Here is a 21,627-nt window from a genome sequence, read left to right as displayed (position 1 = left end):
ATGGACTGGACTCTCATACTATTATGTTAGATCCACTATGGACTGGACTCTCACTATTATGTTAGATCCACTATGGACTGTACTCTCACGCTATTATGTTAGATTCACTATGGACTGGACTCTCAGAATATTATGTTAGATCCGCTACGGACTTGACTCTCATGCTATTATGTTTGAGCCACTATGGACTGGACTCACACTATTATGTTAGATCCACTATGGACTGGACTCACACTATTATGTTAGATCCACTATGGACTGGACTCTCACACTATTATGTTAGATCCACTATGGACTGGACTCTCACATTATTATGTTAGATCCACCATGGACTGGACTCTCATACTATTATGTTAGATCCACTATGGACTGGACTCTCACTATTATGTTAGATCCACTATGGACTGGACTCTCACAATATTATGTTAGATCTGCTACGGACTTGACTCTCATGCTAATATGTTAGATCCACTATGGACTGGACTCTCACACTATTATGTTATATCCCCTATGGACTGGACTCTCACGCTATTATGTTAGATCCACTATGGACTGGACTCTCACACTATTATGTTAGATCCACTATGGACTGGACTCTCACATTATTATGTTAGATCCACCATGGACTGGACTCTCACTATTATGTTAGATCCACTATGGACTGGACTCTCACAATATTATGTTAGATCTGCTACGGACTTGACTCTCATGCTAATATGTTAGATCCACTATGGACTGGACTCTCACACTATTATGTTATATCCCCTATGGACTGGACTCTCACTATTATGTTAGATCCACTATGGACTGGACTCTCACTATTATGTTAGATCCACTATGGACTGGACTCTCACTATTATGTTAGATCCACTATGGACTGGACTCTCACTATTATGTTGGATCCACTATGGACTGGACTCTCTCGCTATTATGTTAGATCCACTATGGACTGGACTCTCATGCTATTATGTTAGATCCACTATGGACTGGACTCTCATGCTATTATGTTTGATCCACTATGGACTGGACTCTCACACTATTATGTTAGATCCACTATGGACTGGACTCTCATGCTATTATGTTTGATCTACTATGGACTGGACTCTCACACTATTATGTTTGATCCACTATGGACTGGACTTACGTCTGTGAGCAGTCCACCGCACACTGGACAAGCAGACTCTAGCATCCAAAATGATTAATAAAAAAATAAATATTTATTCAATCATGTCCTCAACAGGCAGAGGGTTAATATTGCACTTATTACGCACCAGCTGTTTAAACGTAGCGTACATTTCAATCGTAGTTTTTAATAACAAATATGAAATCGCCATGTACAATCGCTAATGCTAATCAGGAGCATGTCAATAGCAAAGCCAATGTAAATTAGCATCAAGCTAATGCATTTCAGAAAAACTGGAGACTTACTTAATTCACGCTTGTTTTGATTTCTGGTTTTGTTTTTTGTTTTCAGTTTTTGGTCCACTTCCCGTCTTTAGGGGTCTTTAGGGGTCTTTAGGGGTTAGCATCCCCCACCCGCTCCAAGACTATTTATTTGTAAGACTATTACACCCACTGTTTGTCAGGACTTTGTTTGGTGATTCACCTTCATGCACATTCAGGCCATTTCTCCCGCCGACGGTGTTCACTCGTAAGTTCTTGCTGTTCTCCAGCAATTTTCGTTTAGTTCTTTTTGTAAACCGTTTGAGTTTGAATTAGTTAGCTTCCAGAGCACTTCCCAGCCCTCGGCTTTTGTTTTTCAGCATCACTTGAAATGTTTTGGGTTTTTTAACATGCATATTAAGAACACACTAGCGATCGCCGTCATACGACCCGTGCGTCACAACGTTGGAGCGTTTTGTGAGATAATTTGTTTGCTAGCATTGACATTTGCATCAATTCTCCTGCCGCTTATATTTACTCGTAAGTCTTTGCTGTTCTCCAGCAATTCCGTTTTGTTATTTTCGTAACCTGTTGAGTTTTGATTAGCGTAGCCTTCCCCGTGCTTCCAGAGAACTCCCAAGCTTTTGCCTTTTGTTTTTACAGCATCAATTTAAATTTAGAAAACATTTTTACCTGCATATTTGGAACACACCAGGCGTCACAACGTTGGAGCGTTTTGTGAGTCGATTTCTTTGCTGGCGTTGAAATTTGCATCAATACCTCGAGGTAATGTGGACACTTCTCTCGCCGTAAGTTTTTGCTGTTCTCCAGCAATTCCATAGAGTTATTTTCGTAATCTGTTGAGTTTTGATTAGCGTAGCCTACCCCATGCTACCAGAGCACTTTTGTTTTTCAGCATCACAACGTTGGAGCGTTTTGTGAGTCTATTTCTTTGCTGGCGTTGAAATTTGCATCAATACCTCGAGGTATTGTGGACACTTCCCTCGCCGTAAGTTTTTGCTGTTCTCCAGCAATTCCGTCAAGTTATTTTCGTAACCTGTTGAGTTTTGTGTAGCGTAGCCTACCCTATGCTACCAGAACACTTTTGTTTTTCAGCATCACAACGTTGGAGCGTTTTGTGAGTCGATTTCTTTGCTGGCGTTGAAATTTGCATCAATACCTCGAGGTATTGTGGACACTTCCCTCGCCGTAAGTTTTTGCTGTTCTCCAGCAAACTCCGTCAAGTTATTTTCGTAACCTGTTGAGTTTTGATTAGCGTAGCCTTCCCCATGCTACCAGAGCACTTTTGTTTTTCAGCATCACAACGTTGGAGCGTTTTGTGAGTCTATTTCTTTGCTGGCGTTGAAATTTGCATCATTACCTCGAGGTATTGTGGACACTTCTCTCGCCGTAAGTTTTTGCTGTTCTCCAGCAAACTCCGTCAAGTTATTTTCGTAACCTGTTGAGTTTTGATTAGCGTAGCCTACCCCATGCTACCAGAACACTTTTGTTTTTCAGCATCACAATGTTGGAGCGTTTTGTGAGTCTATTTCTTTGCTGGCGTTGAAATTTGCATCAATACCTCGAGGTATTGTGGACACTTCCCTCGCCGTAAGTTTTTGCTGTTCTCCAGCAAACTCCGTCAAATTATTTTCGTAACCTGTTGAGTTTTGATTAGCGTAGCCTACCCCATGCTACCAGAACACTTTTGTTTTTCAGCATCACAACGTTGGAGCGTTTTGTGAGTCTATTTCTTTGCTGGCGTTGAAATTTGCATCAATTCCTCGAGGTATTGTGGACACTTCCCTCGCCGTAAGTTTTTGCTGTTCTCCAGCAAACTCCGTCAAGTTATTTTCGTAACCTGTTGAGTTTTGATTAGCGTAGCCTACCCCATGCTACCAGAGCACTTTTGTTTTTCAGCATCACAACGTTGGAGCGTTTTGTGAGTCTATTTCTTTGCTGGCGTTGAAATTTGCATCAATACCTCGAGGTATTGTGGACACTTCCCTCGCCGTAAGTTTTTGCTGTTCTCCAGCAATTCCATAGAGTTATTTTCGTAATCTGTTGAGTTTTGATTAGCGTAGCCTACTCCATGCTACCAGAACACTTTTGTTTTTCAGCATCACAACGTTGGAGCGTTTTGTGAGTCTATTTCTTTGCTGGCGTTGAAATTTGCATCAATACCTCGAGGTATTGTGGACGCTTGTCCTGTCGCTTGTGTTTACCCGTAAGTCTTTGCTGTTCTCCAGCAATTCTGTCAGTTATTTTTGTAACCTGTTGAGTTTTGATTAGCGTAGCCTACCCCATGCTACCAGAGCACTTTTGTTTTTCAGCATCACAACGTTGGAGCGTTTTGTGAGTCGATTTCTTTGCTGGCGTTGAAATTTGCATCATTACCTCGAGGTATTGTGGACACTTCCCTCGCCGTAAGTTTTTGCTGTTCTCCAGCAAACTCCGTCAAGTTATTTTCGTAACCTGTTGAGTTTTGATTAGCATAGCCTTTCCCATGCTACCAGAGCACTTTTGTTTTTCAGCATCACAACGTTGGAGCGTTTTGTGAGTTTATTTCTTTGCTGGCGTTGAAATTTGCATCAATACCTCGAGGTATTGTGGACGCTTGTCCTGCCGCTTGTGTTTACCCGTAAGTCTTTGCTGTTCTCCAGCAATTCTGTCAGTTATTTTCGTAACCTGTTGAGTTTTGATTAGCGTAGCCTACCCCATGCTACCAGAACACTTTTGTTTTTCAGCATCACAACGTTGGAGCGTTTTGTGAGTCTATTTCTTTGCTGGCGTTGAAATTTGCATCAATACCTCGAGGTATTGTGGACACTTCCCTCGCCGTAAGTTTTTGCTGTTCTCCAGCAAACTCCGTCAAGTTATTTTCGTAACCTGTTGAGTTTTGATTAGCGTAGCCTACCCCATGCTACCAGAGCACTTTTGTTTTTCAGCATCACAACGTTGGAGTGTTTTGTGAGTCTATTTCTTTGCTGGCGTTGAAATTTGCATCAATACCTCGAGGTATTGTGGACACTTCCCTCGCCGTAAGTTTTTGCTGTTCTCCAGCAAACTCCGTCAAGTTATTTTCGTAACCTGTTGAGTTTTGATTAGCGTAGCCTACCCCATGCTACCAGAACACTTTTGTTTTTCAGCATCACAACGTTGGAGCGTTTTGTGAGTCTATTTCTTTGCTGGCGTTGAAATTTGCATCATTACCTCGAGGTATTGTGGACACTTCCCTCGCCGTAAGTTTTTGCTGTTCTCCAGCAATTCCGTCGGGTTATTTTCCGTAACCTGTTGAGTTTTGTTTAGCATAGCCTACCCCATGCTACCAGAACACTTTTGTTTTTCAGCATCACAACGTTGGAGCGTTTTGTGAGTCTATTTCTTTGCTGGCGTTGAAATTTGCATCATTACCTCGAGGTATTGTGGACACTTCCCTCGCCGTAAGTTTTTGCTGTTCTCCAGCAAACTCCGTCAAGTTATTTTCGTAACCTGTTGAGTTTTGATTAGCGTAGCCTACCCCATGCTACCAGAGCACTTTTCAGCATCACAACGTTGGAGCGTTTTGTGAGTGTATTTCTTTGCTGGCGTTGAAATTTGCATCAATACCTCGAGGTATAGTGGACACTTGTCCTGCCGCTTGTGTTTACTCGTAAGTCTTTGCTGTTCTCCAGCAATTCCGTTTAGTTATTTTCGTAACCTGTTAAGTTTTGATTAGCGTAGCCTTCTGCGACACGAGTGTCACAACGTTGGAGTATTTTGTGAAATAATTTCTTTGCAGGCATTGAAATTTGCATCAATACCTTGAGGTATTGTGGACGCTTCTTCTGCCGCTTGTGTTTACTCGTAAGTCTTTGCTGTTCTCCAGCAATTCCGTTTAGTTATTTTCGTAACCTGTTAAGTTTTGATTAGCGTAGCCTTCTGCGACACGAGTGTCACAACGTTGGAGTATTTTGTGAAATAATTTCTTTGCAGGCATTGAAATTTGCATCAATACCTTGAGGTATTGTGGACGCTTCTTCTGCCGCTTGTGTTTACTCGTAAGTCTTTGCTGTTCTCCAGCAATTCCGTTTAGTTATTTTCGTAACCTGTTAAGTTTTGATTAGCGTAGCCTTCCCCGTGCTTCCAGAGCACTCCCCAGCTCTCAACTTTTGTCTTTCAGCATCACTTTAAAAATAAAAAATGTTGCATATCGGTATTTGGAACACAAGCTTCACAACGTTTTGTTAGTCAATTTATTTTGTCGCCATGGAAATTTGCATCAATACCTCCAGGTAGGATGGCTTAGTCCGCTCTCAGTGCTGCTGGAGTGCTCAAGTTCACACTGTTGGATTTGATGTGAATAGGCGCCCGGTAGGACCAGCGGGATTCGATCGGTACCGACAAAAATTGACCAGATTTGGTAAAAAAGTAAAACAGTTCCTCCCCAACCGTTGTGGCTTGAGCAACCCTTTGAGACACTCCTGATCAAGACGATCAGAGGACATTCTAAAGGAAAACTATGCCTTTAAAGTTAAAAGTTGTATCTCTGGAATGCCCTCCCGGTAACAGTTCGAGATGCTACCTCAGTAGAAGCATTTAAGTCTCATCTTAAAACTCATCTGTATACTCTAGCCTTTAAATAGACCTCCTTTTTAGACCAGTTGATCTGCCGCTTCTTTTCTTTCTCCTATGTCCCCCCCTCCCTTGTGGAGGGGGTCCGGTCCGATGACCATGGATGAAGTACTGACTGTCCAGAGTCGAGACCCAGGATGGACCGCTCGTCGGGACCCAGGATGGACCGCTCGCATGTATCGGTTGGGGACATCTCTACGCTGCTGATCCGCTTGAGATGGTTTCCTGTGGACGGGACTCTCACTGCTGTCTTGGAGCCACTATGGATTGAACTTTCACAGTATCATGTTAGACCCGCTCGACATCCATTGCTTTCGGTCCCCTAGAGGGGGGGGGGTTGCCCACATCTGAGGTCCTCTCCAAGGTTTCTCATAGTCAGCATTGTCACTGGCGTCCCACTGGATGTGAATTCTCCCTGCCCACTGGGTGTGAGTTTTCCTTGCCCTTTTGTGGGTTCTTCCGAGGATGTTGTAGTTGTAATGATTTGTGCAGTCCTTTGAGACATTTGTGATTTGGGGCTATATAAATAAACATTGATTGATTGATTGATTGACATCTCTACGCTGCTGATCCGCTTGAGATGGTTTCCTGTGGACGGGACTCTCACTGCTGTCTTGGAGCCACTATGGATTGAACTTTCACAGTATCATGTTAGACCCGCTCGACATCCATTGCTTTCGGTCCCCTAGAGGGGGAGGGGGGTTGCCCACATCTGAGGTCCTCTCCAAGGTTTCTCATAGTCAGCATTGTCACTGGCGTCCCACTGGATGTGAATTCTCCCTGCCCACTGGGTGTGAGTTTTCCTTGCCCTTTTGTGGGTTCTTCCGAGGATGTTGTAGTCGTAATGATTTGTGCAGTCCTTTGAGACATTTGTGATTTGGGGCTATATAAATAAACATTGATTGATTGATTGATTGTGAAGTGAATTATATTTATGTAGCGCTTTTCTCAAGGGACTCAAAGCGCTTTACATAGTGACACCCAATATCTAAGTTACATTTAAACCAGTGTGGGTGGCACTGGGAGCAGGTGGGTAAAGTGTCTTGCCCAAGGACACAACGGCAGTGACTAGGATGGCGGAAGCGGGGATTGATATCTTCTTTTTACACTTGAATGGATGTTTAAAAGTTGAAATGTCGCCTCTACCCTTACAAGAGGGCCCCAGTTTGATCCCTGTCACTGATTATTTCCGGCACACCTAAAGGTTAAACGCTCTCAAACGCGGGGCACTGGTGTTTGTTTGCGTTCCAAGCACACGTGTGGGCCCGGCGAAGCAATTACACGAGTGCGCCTGTGTCGGCGTTAAACTTTAACGCACACTCACGCTTCAAACGACCCTCCCAAAGAAAAAATAATAAAGCGGCCACAACTCCTCGGAGTTCACCCTATTTCATGGCCCGCCGGCCGTGTTCCTGTCGGGGGTCACTTACTTCTTGCTCATGTCGCCGGCTGCTGTGTGACCCACGTCCTTGCTCTGAATGTCCCGGGACCTGAAAGAGACACACGGGCGCCGTTAAAACGTCTTCCACCATGATGATGATGATGAAACGGCAATGGAGAATGTTATACACCCTGCAGACACTTTATTAGGTACACCTTTGGTCTTGAACAGTGTCGTCACTTTAAAAGTGTTATTATTTTTTTTTATACTAAAGCTGCAAAAAACTTGCAACATTAAAAAGAAAGCAACTGAAAATTGTCCACTTATATTAATAAAAAAAAAATAATAATGTAATCCTTTTAATGGCGTTATTAGTTATTATTTAATTTAGTTAATTATTACAATATAAAAACAATTATATTATCCATCCATCCATCCATTTTCTACCGCTTATTCCCTTTTGGGGTGGCGGGGGGCGCTGGCGCCTATCTCAGCTACAATCGGGCGGAAGGCGGGGTGCACCCTGGACAAGTCGCCACCTCATCGCAGGGCCATGTTTTGTATTTTAAATGATTAAATAAAAACCTGAAACTATTTTTTAAAGACAAGAAGCATTGGTTATTCATTTTTGTTGGATTGTGTACCTAATGAAGTGTCCACTGGGTGTCCTGTTATGTGGCAGATTTTGCCATAAAATATATACAAACAACGGTGTATTAATTAAGCCAATTAACCAAAACAAACAATAGGACATCCCATAGAGTGCTGGAAATGACAATATGTATTCTCTCTACTTTGCATTGTACCACAAAGCAAACATTTCTGCACTTTTCAATGGGAGCTTGTTTTTCTACTAATTGGCTGCTTTATTTAGTTACAAGAAACTTGTACCTTGGATAAAAAAAATTTAAAAAATAAAAAAAAATTGTCCACTTGTATTATTAAAAATATATATTTATTATTTCTTCAGTATGAATTAATTTAAATGTTAATTAATTACTATTTTTCATGTAATTTTTACAATTGTCATATTTTTTTCAAATTTGAAATCAATAAATAAAAACGTCAAAAAGCAATACCCAGGATGTAACAATAATAATAATAATACATTAAACAGTATATGAGTACAATCAAAGCATTATTTTCCTTTTTTTTGGATATAGATTATGTACCTAATGAAGTGTCTGGTGGGTGTTCTGCTATGTGGCATACTATATATATGTATATATGTATATATATATATATCCATCCATTTTCTACCGCTTATTCCCTTTTGGGGTTGCGGGGGGCGCTGGCGCCTATCTCAGCTACAATCGGCCAGAAGGCAGGGTACACCCTGGACAAGTCGCCACCTCATCACAGGGCCAACACAGATAGACAGACAACATTCACACACTAGGGCCCATTTAGTGTTGCCAATTAACCTATCCCCAGGTGCATGTCTTTGGAAGTGGGATATATATATATACATATATATATATATATATATATATATATATATATATATACATGCATCCATCCATCCATCCATCATCTTCCGCTTATCCGAGGTCGGGTCGCGGGGGCAGCAGCCTAAGCAGGGAAGCCCAGACTTCCCTATCTCCAGCCACTTCGTCTAGCTCTTCCCGGGGGATCCCGAGGCGTTCCCAGGCCAGCCGGGAGACATAGTCTTCCCAACGTGTCCTGGGTCTTCCCCGTGGCCTCCTACCAGCTGGACGTGCCCTAAACACCTCCCTAGGGAGGCGTTCGGGTGGCATCCTGACCAGATGCCCGAACCACCTCATCTGGCTCCTCTCGATGTGGAGGAGCAGCGGCTTTACGTTGAGTTCCTCCCGGATGGCAGAGCTTCTCACCCTATCTCTAAGGGAGAGCCCCGCCACCCGGCGGAGGAAACTCATTTCGGCCGCTTGTACCCGTGATCTTATCCTTTCGGTCATGACCCAAAGCTCATGACCATAGGTGAGGATGGGAACGTAGATCGACCGGTAAATTGAGAGCTTTGCCTTCCGGCTCAGCTCCTTCTTCACCACAACGGATCGATACAACGTCCGCATTACTGAAGACGCCGCACCGATCCGCCTGTCGATCTCACGATCCACTCTTCCCCCACTCGTGAACAAGACTCCTAGGTACTTGAACTCCTCCACTTGGGGCAGGGTCTCCTCCCCAACCCGGAGATGGCACTCCACCCTTTTCCGGGCGAGAACCATGGACTCGGACTTGGAGGTGCTGATTCTCATTCCGGTCGCTTCACACTCGGCTGCGAACCGATCCAGTGAGAGCTGAAGATCCCGGTCAGATGAAGCCATCAGGACTACATCATCTGCAAAAAGCAGAGACCTAATCCCGTGGCCACCAAACCGGAACCCTTCAACGCCTTGGCTGCGCCTAGAAATTCTGTCCATAAAAGTTATGAACAGAATCGGTGACAAAGGACAGCCTTGGCGGAGTCCAACCTTCACTGGAAACGTGTCCGACTTACTGCCAGCAATGCGGACCAAGCTCTGACACTGATCATACAGAGAGCGGACTGCCACAATAAGACATTCCGATACCCCATACTCTCTGAGCACTCCCCACAGGACTTCCCGAGGGACACGGTCGAATGCCTTCTCCAAGTCCACAAAGCACATGTAGACTGGTTGGGCAAACTCCCATGCACCCTCAAGAACCCTGCCGAGAGTATAGAGCTGGTCCACAGTTCCACGACCAGGACGAAAACCACACTGTTCCTCCTGAATCCGAGGTTCGACTATCCGGCGAAGCCTCCTCTCCAGTACACCTGAATAAACCTTACCGGGAAGGCTGAGGAGTGTGATCCCACGATAGTTGGAACACACCCTCCGGTCCCCCTTCTTAAAGAGAGGGACCACCACCCCGGTCTGCCAATCCAGAGGTACCGCCCCCGATGTCCACGCGATGCTGCAGAGTCTTGTCAACCAAGACAGCCCCACAGCATCCAGAGCCTTAAGGAACTCCGGGCGGATCTCATCCACCCCCGGGGCCTTGCCGCCAAGGAGCTTTTTAACTACCTCAGCGACCTCAGCCCCAGAAATAGGAGAGTCCACTACAGATTCCCCAGGCACCGCTTCCTCAAAGAAAGACGTGTTGGTGGGATTGAGGAGGTCTTCGAAGTATTCCCTCCACCGATCCACAACATCCGCAGTCGAAGTCAGCAGAACACCATCCGCACCATACACGGTGTTGATAGTGCACTGCTTCCCCTTCCTGAGGCGCCGTATGGTGGTCCAGAATCGCTTCGAAGCCGTCCGGAAGTCGTTTTCCATGGCTTCCCCGAACTCTTCCCATGTCCGAGTTTTTGCCTCCGCGACCGCTAAAGCTGCACACCGCTTGGCCCGTCGGTACCCGTCCACTGCCTCCGGAGTCCTATGAGCCAAAAGAACCCGATAGGACTCCTTCTTCAGCTTGACGGCATCCCTCACTGCTGGTGTCCACCAACGGGTTCTGGGATTACCGCCACGACAGGCACCAACAACCTTGCGGCCACAGCTCCAATCAGCCGCCTCGACAATAGAGGTTCGGAACATGGTCCACTCGGACTCAATGTCCCGCACCTCCCTCGTGACATGTTCAAAGTTCTCCCGGAGGTGTGAATTGAAACTCTCTCTGACAGGAGACTCTACCAGACGTTCCCAGCAGACCCTCACAATGCGTTTGGGCCTGCCAGGTCGGTCCGGCATCCTCCCCCACCATCGCAGCCAACTCACCACCAGGTGGTGATCGGTAGAAAGCTCCGCCCCTCTCTTCACCCGAGTGTCCAAAACATAAGGCCGCAAATCCGATGACACAACTACAAAGTCGATCATGGAACTGCGGCCTAGGGTGTCCTGGTGCCAAGTGCACATATGGACACCCTTATGTTTGAACATGGTGTTTGTTATCGACAAACCGTGACGAGCACAAAAGTCCAATAACAAAACACCACTCGGGTTTAGATCCGGGCGACCATTCTTCCCAATCACGCCTCTCCAGGTTTCACTGTCGTTGCCAACATGAGCGTTGAAGTCTCCCAGTAGGACAAGGGAATCACCCGGAGGAGCACTTTCCAGTACTCCCTCGAGTGTACCCAAAAAGGGTGGGTATTCTGAACTGCTGTTTGGTGCGTAAGCACAAACAACAGTCAGGACCCGTCCCCCCACCCGAAGGCGAAGGGAAGCTACCCTCTCGTCCACTGGGTTGAACTCAAACGTACAGGCTTTGAGCCGGGGGGCAACCAGAATTGCCACCCCAGCCCGTCGCCTCTCACTGCCGGCTACGCCAGAGTGGAAGAGGGTCCAGTCCCTCTCGAGAGAACTGGTTCCAGAGCCCTTGCTGTGCGTCGAGGTGAGTCCGACTATATCCAGCCGGAACTTCTCTACCTCGCGCACTAGCTCAGGCTCCTTCCCCCCCAGTGAGGTGACGTTCCACGTCCCAAGAGCTAGCTTCTGTAGCCGAGGATCGGACCGCCAAGTGCCCTGCCTTCGGCTGCCGCCCAGCTCACAATGCACCCGACCTCTATGGCCCCTCCTATGAGTGGTGAGCCCATTTGAGGGATGACCCACGTTGCCTCTTCGGGCTGTGCCCGGCCGGGCCCCATGGGAACAGGCCCGACCACCAGGCGCTCGCCATCGTGCCCCAACTCCGGGCCTGGCTCCAGAGCGGGGCCCCGGTGACCCACGTCCGGGCGAGGGAAATCTGGGTTCATTTCGTTGTAATTCCATAGAAGTCTTTGAGCTGCTCTTTGTCTGATCACTCACCTAGGACCTGTTTGTCTTGGGAGACCCTACCAGGGGGCATGAAAACCCCCAGACAACATAGCTCCTAGGATCATTGGGACACGCAAACTCCTCTACCACGGTAAGGTAGCAGCTCAGAGAGGAGATATATATATACATGCAGTGGGGCAAAAAAGTATTTAGTCAGCCAGCGATTGTGCAAGTTCTCCCACTTAAAATGATGACAGAGGTCTGTAATGTTCAGCATAGGTACACTTCAACTGTGAGAGACAGAATGTGAAAAAATAATCCAGGAATTCACATAATAGGATTTTTAAAGAATTTATCTGTAAATTATGGTGGAAAATAAGTATTTGGTCAACCATTCAAAGCTCTCACTGACAGAAGGAGGTTTTGGCTCAAAATCTCACGATTCATCCTTTCCTTAACACGGATCAATCGTCCTGTCCCCTTAGCAGAAAAACAGCCCCAAAGCATGATGTTTCCACCCCCATGCTTCACAGTAGGTGTGGTGTCCTTGGAATGCAACTCAGTATTCTTCTTCCTCCAAACACGACGAGTTGAGTTTATACCAAAAAAGTTCTATTTTGGTTTCATCTGACCACATGACATTCTCCCAATCCTCTCCTTGTATCCATTTTGGTATAAACTCAACTCATCGTGTTTGGAGGAAGAAGAATACTGAGTTGCATTCCAAGAACACCACACCTACTGTGAAGCATGGGGGTGGAAACATCATGCTTTGGGGCTGTTTTTCTGCTAAGGGGACAGGACGATTGATCCGTGTTAAGGAAAGAATGAATCGTGAGATTTTGAGCCAAAACCTCCTTCCATCAGTGAGAGCTTTGGATGGTTGACCAAATACTTATTTTCCACCATCATTTACAAATAAATTCTTTAAAATTCCTACAATGTGAAGTCTAGGATTGTTTTTTCACATTCTGTCTCTCACAGTTGAAGTGTACCTATGCTGAACATTACAGACCTCTGTCATCATTTTAAGTGGGAGAACTTGCACAATCGCTGGCTGACTAAATACTTTTTTGCCCCACTGTATGTATATATATATATATATATATATACATATGTGTATATATATATATATATATATATATACTGTATATATATATATATATATATACACACATATATATATACAATATATTTATACAAAATATATACACATATATACATACATATGCAACAATCTATTAATTGATCCAATTCACCAGAAAAAACAATAAAAAAAATCCCGTAGAGTGGTGCAAATGACAATATTTATCCTCTATACTAGTTGCACTACAATGTAAACATTGCTGCAGTTTGCAAGGGTAGTTTTTTTTCTTCCTACTAATTGTCTGCTTTATTGAGCCACAAGAAACAGCAAATTGTAACCTGAATAAAAACAACCAAAAATTGCCCATTTGCATACATTTAAAACAATATTATTTTAATAATAAATGTTAATGAATTATTATTATTATTATACTTAATTATTTACACAATTTTTGCTTTGTAAAAAATAGTCACAATTTTCACATTTAAAATGAATAAATAAAAAGGTCAAGAAACAATTCCCAGGAAATAATAATGCTTCGAAACATTAGATGTGAAGTGAATTATATTTATATAGCGCTTCTTCTCTAGTGACTCAAAGCGCTTTACATAGTGAAAACCCAATATCTATGTTACATACATGCAGGCGGGTAAAGTGTCTTGCCCAAGGACACAACGGCAGTGACTAGGATGGCGGAAGCGGGGATCGAACCTGCAACCCTTCAACCGAGCTATACCGCCCCATAGATGAATACAATTTAAAAAAAAAAAAAACTCAAAAATGTCTACGTGTAATAATTTGAAACAATATTATGTATCAACATGAATTAATTTAAATCATATTTTATTATTATTAATGTATTGATAACCTTTTGCAATGCTAACATTGCTGCAGTTTGCGAGGGTAGCTTTTTTCTACTATTTGCCTGCTTTTTTGAGCTACAAGAAACAGCAACTTGTAACTTGGATTAAAAAATAAATTAAAAAAAAATGGGTCCACTTGTATGAAAACAATATACATCAAAATTTAAAAAAATAATAATTTTTAATATTTAATTTTAATTTGTATGAATTATTATTGTATTAACGTAACTCTTGCAATGTAAAGTAATATATGGTGTTAATATCATTAATATAAGCATTAATATCCTTTTAGTTGGGTACAGATTGTGTCCCTAATGAAGTGTCCTACTATGTGGCATCATTTTGTCCAGATTTTGCCATTATTAATGTATTAATTGATCCAATTAACAAAAACAAACAGTAAAACATTGTGCAGAGTGCTGGAAATGACAATATTTATCCTCTATACTAGTTGTACTACAATGCAAACCATTACTGCAGTTTCTACCATTTTTCTGTTTTATTTAACTAAAAGACACAGCAACTTGTAACTTGGATTAAAAAAAACACAACAAAAAAGTGTTAAAATAAAACAAACATTTTGTTTACAACGATTAATTAAAATTGTATTAATTATTCATGTATTAACATAATTTTTGCAATGTAAAAAAAAAATCGAATTTGAAATGAATTAATAAAACCTTCAAGGATTTGAAATATTCATCCATCCATCCATTTCCTACCGCTTGTCCCTTTTGGGGTCAAGCATTAATATCCTTTTAGTTGGGTATAGATCGTGTCCCTAATGAAGTGTCTAACGGGTGTCCTAATATGTGGCATCATTTTGCCATAAAATATATACACACAAAAATGTATTAATTAAGCCAATTAACAAAAACAAACAATAGAACATTGTGTAGAGTGCTGGGAATGACAATATGTATCCTCTATTGTACTACAATGCAAACATTTGCTGTTATTTTTCTACTTTATTTAACAAGAAACAGCAACTTGTAACTTGGATTAAAAAAAATTTTTTTTTAAAAATGGTCCACTTGTATGAAAACAATATATAATAAAATTCCCCCCAAAAGTGTCATTTTTAATAACAATTCATTACAATTTGGGTTAGTTATTCATGTATTAACTTTGCAATGTAAAGTAATATGTGGTGAATTTGAAATTGATGAATACGATTAATTCTTGCAACGTAAAGTAATATATAATAATCATGATTTTTCAAATTTTAAATAAATTAAGTAAAAACTTCAAGGATATGAAACATTACATAAATACAAACATGCATTAATATCCTTTTTTTTTTGCATATAAAGTGTGTACCTAATGAAGTGTCCAGTGGGTGTCCTGCTATGTGGTCCTATTATATATATATCTATATATAGATATATATATAAAATAACAAGTATCTATCATAATAAAAGAGAATGTGTTTGCATGTCAATGACTTACAGCTGCAGGGTTGATCTTTGCCTCCTTCTTCTCCTCCTTTTTCTCTGGCTGGGAGAAGGTGAAGAAGTGTCCCTCCTGCAGAGCTCCACTCAGGTTTGTACGTGACGCTCGGCTGCTCCCCCGTCAAAGCCACTCCTTCTGGGGCAGGACGAGGAGACACGCACCGGTGCTGCTGCTGGTCCTCCATCATCATCGCCATCATCGTCGTCATCATCATAACAATAATCAGAACCGTCCGCCAGGTCCTAAAAATAAATAAAGTGTGTGATATTGCATGAAGTTTTGTCTAAAGTTGATGATTTAGTCAATATCCGGGTGTATTATCATGAAGTAGTAAGTCAAGTTGGTCTCTTTGCTATTTATATACTTTCAATGAACAGCGACCTCTGCTGGTGTTTTTGTGGTATGACACCCTTCATGCGTCTCATATTGATTATGTTCCAAGAGTAACAACTACACGCTTTAAGTCAGGCCTGGGCAATTATTTTGACTCAGCCAAATGTGGCCGTGCCAGCAACCTGAGGGTTCCCGGTTCGAGCCCCACCTACTATCAATCAATCAATGAATGTTTACTTATATAGCCCTAAATCACTAGTGTCTCAAAGGGCTGCACAAACCACTACGACATCCTCGGTAGGCCCACATAAGGGCAAGGAAAACTCCCACCCAGTGGGACGTCGGTGACAATGATGACTATGAGAACCTTGGAGAGGAGGAAAGCAATGGATGTCGAGCGGGTCCAACATGATACTGTGAAAGTTCAATCCATAATGGATCCAACACAGTCGCGAGAGTCCAGTCCAAAGCGGATCCAACACAGCAGCGAGAGTCCCGTTGACAGCGGAGCCATCAGGAAACCATCCCAAGCGGAGGCGGATCAACAGCGCAGAGATGTCCCCAGCCGATACACAGGCAAGCAGTACATGGGCACCGGATCGGACCGGACCCCCTCCACAAGGGAGAGTGGGACATAGAAGAAAAAGAAAAGAAACGGCAGATCAACTGGTCTAAAAAGGGAGTCTATTTAAAGGCTAGAGTATACAAATGAGTTTTAAGGTGAGACTTAAATGCTTCTACTGAGGTGGCATCTCGAACTGTTACCGGGAGGGCATTCCAGAGTACTGGAGCCCGAACGGAAAACGCTCTCTAGCCCGCAGACTTTTTTTGGGCTTTGGGAATCACTAATAAGCCGGAGTCTTTTGAACGCAGATTTCTTGCCGGGACATATGGTACAACACAATCGGCAAGATAGGATGGAGCTAGACCGTGTAGTATTTTATACGTAAGTAGTAAAACCTTAAAGTGCACAGGAAGCCAGTGCAGGTGAGCCTGTACAGGCGTAATGTGATCAAACTTTCTTGTTCTTGTCAAAAGTCTAGCAGCCGCATTTTGTACCAACTGTAATCTTTTAATGCTAGACATGGGGAGACCCGAAAATAATACGTTACAGTAGTCGAGGCGAGACGTAACAAACGCATGGATAATGATCTCGGCGTCTTTAGTGGACAGAATGGAGCGAATTTTAGCGATATTACGGAGATGAAAGAAGGCCGTTTTAGTAACGCTTTTAATGTGTGCCTCAAAGGAGAGAGTTGGGTCAAAGATAATACCCAGATTCTTTACCGTGTCGCCTTGTTTAATTGTTTGGTTGTCAAATGTTAGAGTTGTATTATTAAATAGAGTTCGGTGTCTAGCAGGACCGATAATCAGCATTTCCGTTTTTTTGGCGTTGAGTTGCAAAAAGTTAGCGGACATCCATTGTTTAATTTCTTCAAGACACGCCTCCAGCTGACTACAATCCGGCGTGTTGGTCAGCTTTAGGGGCATGTAGAGTTGGGTGTCATCAGCATAACAGTGAAAGCTACCAACCTCGTCCTCGTGCATTGTGTCCTTGAGCGAGACACTTGAATGGTAAATGGGTTGTACTCAAAACGCTTTGACACTATTTCCACATTCACACACACATTCTCACATGGATGGTGGGAGCTGCCATGCAAGGCGCTAACCACGAGCCATCAGGAGCAAGGGTGAAGTGTCTTGCTCAAGGACACAACGAACGTGACTAGGTTGGTGGAAGGTGGGGATTGAACCAGAAAGTCTCAGGTTGCTGACACGGCCACTTTCCCAACTGTGACACTCCGTTACCATGAATTGATTTACGTCACGGGTGTCAAACTCTGGCCCGCGGGCCAAATATGGCCCGCCGTGTAATTTAATTTGGCCCTTGAGGCAATATCAATTTAGCATTAATGCTGGCCCGCCGGTGTCAACACCGCATTCACCGCTAATACTCATACTTGCCAACCCTCCTCATTTTCCCGGTAGACTCCCCAAGTTCAGTGCCCCTCCCGAAAATCTCCCGGGGCAACCATTCTCCCGAACTTCTACCGATTTCCACCTGGACAACTATATTGGGGGCGTGCATTTAAGGCACTGCCTTTAGCGTTCTCTACAACCTGTCGTCACGTCCGCTTTTCCTCCGTACTAACAGCGTGTCACATAATATTTGTGGCTTTTACACACACACACGCACAAATGAATGCAATGCACACTTGGTCAACAGCCATACAGGTCACACTGAGGGTGGCCGTATAAACAACTTTAGCACTGTTACAAATATGCGCCACACTGTGAACCCACACCAAACACATTTCAGGTGAACATCCGCACCGTAACACAACAGAACAAATCCCCAGAACCCCTTGCAGCACTAACTCTTCCGGGAAACTTCCAGCAAACTGACCAATAATTAACGTTTTATTCATGCATTTTCTCTTGCTACTTCAAGGCTTGAATGTTTGGTTCATTCATTATTGTTATTTTATTTTCAAAATATATTATTAGCCTGTGGAAAAAATGTGATATTTACCTCAGAAGATTGCAAATAGAAAAAAAGACATAACATTTTTATTTAAATTTTATTTCATATGCCATTGATATTATTTTGATTATTATTATTATTATTATTTGAAACTGGATTTTGCATGTCACTAAAGTTATATAAGCCTTGCTTGTTCAATATTTAATGCAAAACTTGTTTGGGTCCCTATTAAAAGGTTCATTTGTTCAACCTTGGCCCGCGGCTTTGTTCCGTTTTAAATTTTGGCCCACTCTGTATTTGAGTTTGACACCCCTGATTTACGTGGACCCCCAACTTAAACAAGTTGAAAAACTTATTGGGGTGTTACCATTTAGTGGTCAATTGTACGGAATATGCACTGTACTGTGCAATCTACTAATAAAAGTTTCAATCAAGTCACTTGCTCACTTCACCCTTGCTCCTGATGGGTGGTGGTTAGGGCCTTGCATGGCAGCTCCTGCCATCAGTGTGTGAATGGGTGGATGTGAAAATTGTGTCAAACCGCTTTGAGTACCTTGAAGGTAGAAAAAAATCGCTATACAGAGTATCCATCCATCAATCCATCTTCTTCCGCTTATCCAAGGTTGGGTCGTGGGGAAGTCCAGACTTCCCTCTCCCCAGCCACTTCGCCCAGCTCTTCCCGGGGGATCCAAAGGCATTCCCAGGCCAGCCTGGAGACATAGTCTTCCCAACGTGTCCTGGGTCTTCCCCGTGGCCTCCTACCGGTTGGACGTGCCCTAAACACCTCCCTAGGGAGGCGTTCGGGTGGCATCCTGACCAGATGACCAAACCACCTCACCTGGCTCCTCTCCATGTGGAGGAGCAGAGGCTTTACTTTGAGCTCCTCACCCAGCGGAGGAAACTCATTTCGGTCGCTTGTATCCGTGATCTTGTCCTTTCGGTCATAACCCAAAGCTCATAACCATAGGTGAGGATGGGAACGTAGAACGACCAGTAAATTGAGAGCGTTGCCTTCCGGCTCAGCTCCTTCTTCACCACGACGGATCGACACAGCGTCCGCATTACTGAAGACACCACACCGATCCGCCTGTTGATCTCACGATCCACTCTTCCCTCACTTGTGAACAAGACTCCGAGGTACTTGAACTCCTCCACTTGGGGCAAGATGCGAAGCGAAGCGAATTTGTCACGTTGGGGTCGCATTTTAATGCGGGATCGTTCCTCCAGTGCAAACATGGACACCCCGGACAACAACGTAAAGGTAAGATGATTTAATGACTAAGATACAGTACAAAATAGACAGAAATAAACGAAAGAAACGCGTGCCGAAAGCAGGGGAAGCTAATGCTAACTCATAGCACAAGGACTAGAATGGCACAGGTTCAGGAAACAAGAGAGCTGCGTGTCAACCTTAGCACGGAAGCTAAGGTTAACTCTTAGCACAAGAACTGGAACTAAAACCAAACGTGATAGCTGCTTACCGCAAACAAAGGACCCAGGACCAGTGACAAATAAAGGCAGGCTTAAATAGTATCTCATGATTAGATACAGGTGTGTCCAAACAGAGGCAGGTGCAAATCATGTAACCATGGTGAGAAAACAAACAGGAACTAAAGAAGTCCAAAACTAACAAAACATAAATGAACTGAACATGATCCGGACCACGGTTATATTTATATAGCACTTTTTCTCTAGTGACTCAAAGCGCATTACATAGTGAAACCCAATATCTATTTTTTTTTTACATTTAAACCAGTGTGGGTGGCACTGGGAGCAGGTGGGTAAAGCGTCTTGCCCAAGGTCACAACGGCAGTGACTAGGATGGCGGAAGCGGGGATCGAACCTGCAACCCTCAACCTGGAGATGGCACTCCACCCTTTTCCATGCGTGGACTGTTATACAGTTATAACCCTTTTATGTTTTTTGTATATTTATTTTTAGGAGCACTAATACAAAACCTCACAATAATGTCTGATTGAATGCTAAAAACGTTATGACAGGCCGGCCTTAAAAAAACAAAAAACGAATGGAAATTTTAAGTTTGTTTTACTGAATGAGACACCCAGAATGTACATGAAAATAAAGAATGTGGGATTTACAATATTAACTATGACGGATAAAACACTGAATATCAACGACATACCTCTCTCTGTCGGGCTTGCCCCTGACAGTTTGGTTGTGTTTTAGTTTTTCCTCTGTGTTGGTTGTATTTCCTGTCAGCGCTCCTGTTTTGGTTCTGTTTCCTGTTTGTCTCCCTGAGTGCTGTGTCCCCTCAGTTGTGCCTGAACGGCACCTGGCCACACCTGGTGTCAATCAGCCAGATACTATTTAAACCTACTTTGTCTTCCACTCGGTATTGGAGTATTGTCGCGTCGATATCGTTACAGCTACTACCTGTCGTGCTACTACTTGTCTTTGTCGCTGTTGTCGTAGCGGTAAGCTGTTCCTGTTAGCTATTTGTAGTTTGCTTTCTCCTAGCTCTTTTGTGTCGTGTTTTATTGTTAGCCATTAGCTGTTTCCAGTTTTTGTGTTTGCTGGTTCCTGTTTTCAGTTTTTTACTTTTTATTTTGACCATTAAATCATGTTTTCTTGGACAAAGCCTGCCTTCTCTGCATCTTGGGGTTCGTCACCAACAACATATGACACTCTCCATCGATATATTTTACAATCAAGCGAAACGCAACAAAAACAGCAAAATATGTACGTGAAGGGTAAAAAAATAAACCCACCTACTCTCTAATATATCACGAAGCTTTAGAATTTTGTTCTCCTTCCCCGTCTGTCCCTGACACCCGCATTTCAGGCTGTGGAAACGCTCCCCACCCACACTGCTTGGTGCCTCGTCTGAGCTGCTGCGACTTAGATTACCAGAGTAACTAATTACATTACCATAGTAACTAATTACATTACCATAGCAACTAGTATATTGCACCGGTCGCCCTAAAGGGGGGAGGTTCGCCCACATCTGCGGTCCTCTCCAAGGTTTCTCATTGTCATCCCACTGGGGTTGAGTTTTTCCTCGCCCTCATGTGGGATCTGAACCGGGGATGTCGTTGTGGCTTGTGCAGCCCTTTGAGACACTTGTGATTTAGGGGCTATATAAATAAACATTGATTGATTGATTGATGTATGTCATGTCTCGTGATCATGTTCGGTTTTGTTGAACACTCCATTACTTCCTGTTTTTCACTCCCCTTGTTTTGTTGCCATGGTTACTTATTGTGTTCACCTGTCTCTGATTAGTGCTCACCTGCTTCCCGAGCACTAATCAGAGGCAGTATTTAATCGTGTCCTTGTGGCGTCGTTGTGTTCGTTCCATGCTC

General features: G+C 43.5%; 1 protein-coding gene across 6 annotated transcripts in view; it reads right to left on the bottom strand.

The window, feature by feature from the left end:
- slc4a4a (solute carrier family 4 member 4a) overlaps positions 1-15,623 on the bottom strand; it is a 245,522-nt gene extending 229,899 nt beyond the window's left edge. For 2 of the 6 annotated variants that reach the window (XM_061895903.1, XM_061895921.1), the window contains exons 1-2: positions 15,484-15,622; positions 7,428-7,487 (exon numbers count right to left, since the gene is read on the bottom strand). In XM_061895903.1, coding sequence (XP_061751887.1) covers positions 7,428-7,438 — 11 coding nt within the window. In that variant the 5' untranslated portion in view covers positions 7,439-7,487; positions 15,484-15,622. Of the gene's footprint in view, positions 1-7,427; positions 7,488-15,483 lie in introns of all 6 variants that reach the window. The other 4 variants (XM_061895913.1, XM_061895935.1, XM_061895893.1 and 1 more) reach the window with 3 other exon arrangements.
- Between the last annotated feature and the right edge of the window lie 6,004 nt (positions 15,624-21,627).

This window comes from Nerophis ophidion, linkage group LG01 (genome assembly GCF_033978795.1).
Source record: "Nerophis ophidion isolate RoL-2023_Sa linkage group LG01, RoL_Noph_v1.0, whole genome shotgun sequence".
Classification (NCBI taxonomy): Eukaryota; Metazoa; Chordata; class Actinopteri; order Syngnathiformes; family Syngnathidae; genus Nerophis; species Nerophis ophidion.
Note: the sequence above shows the minus strand (reverse complement) of the source record. Positions and strands in the feature narration are given on the sequence as shown.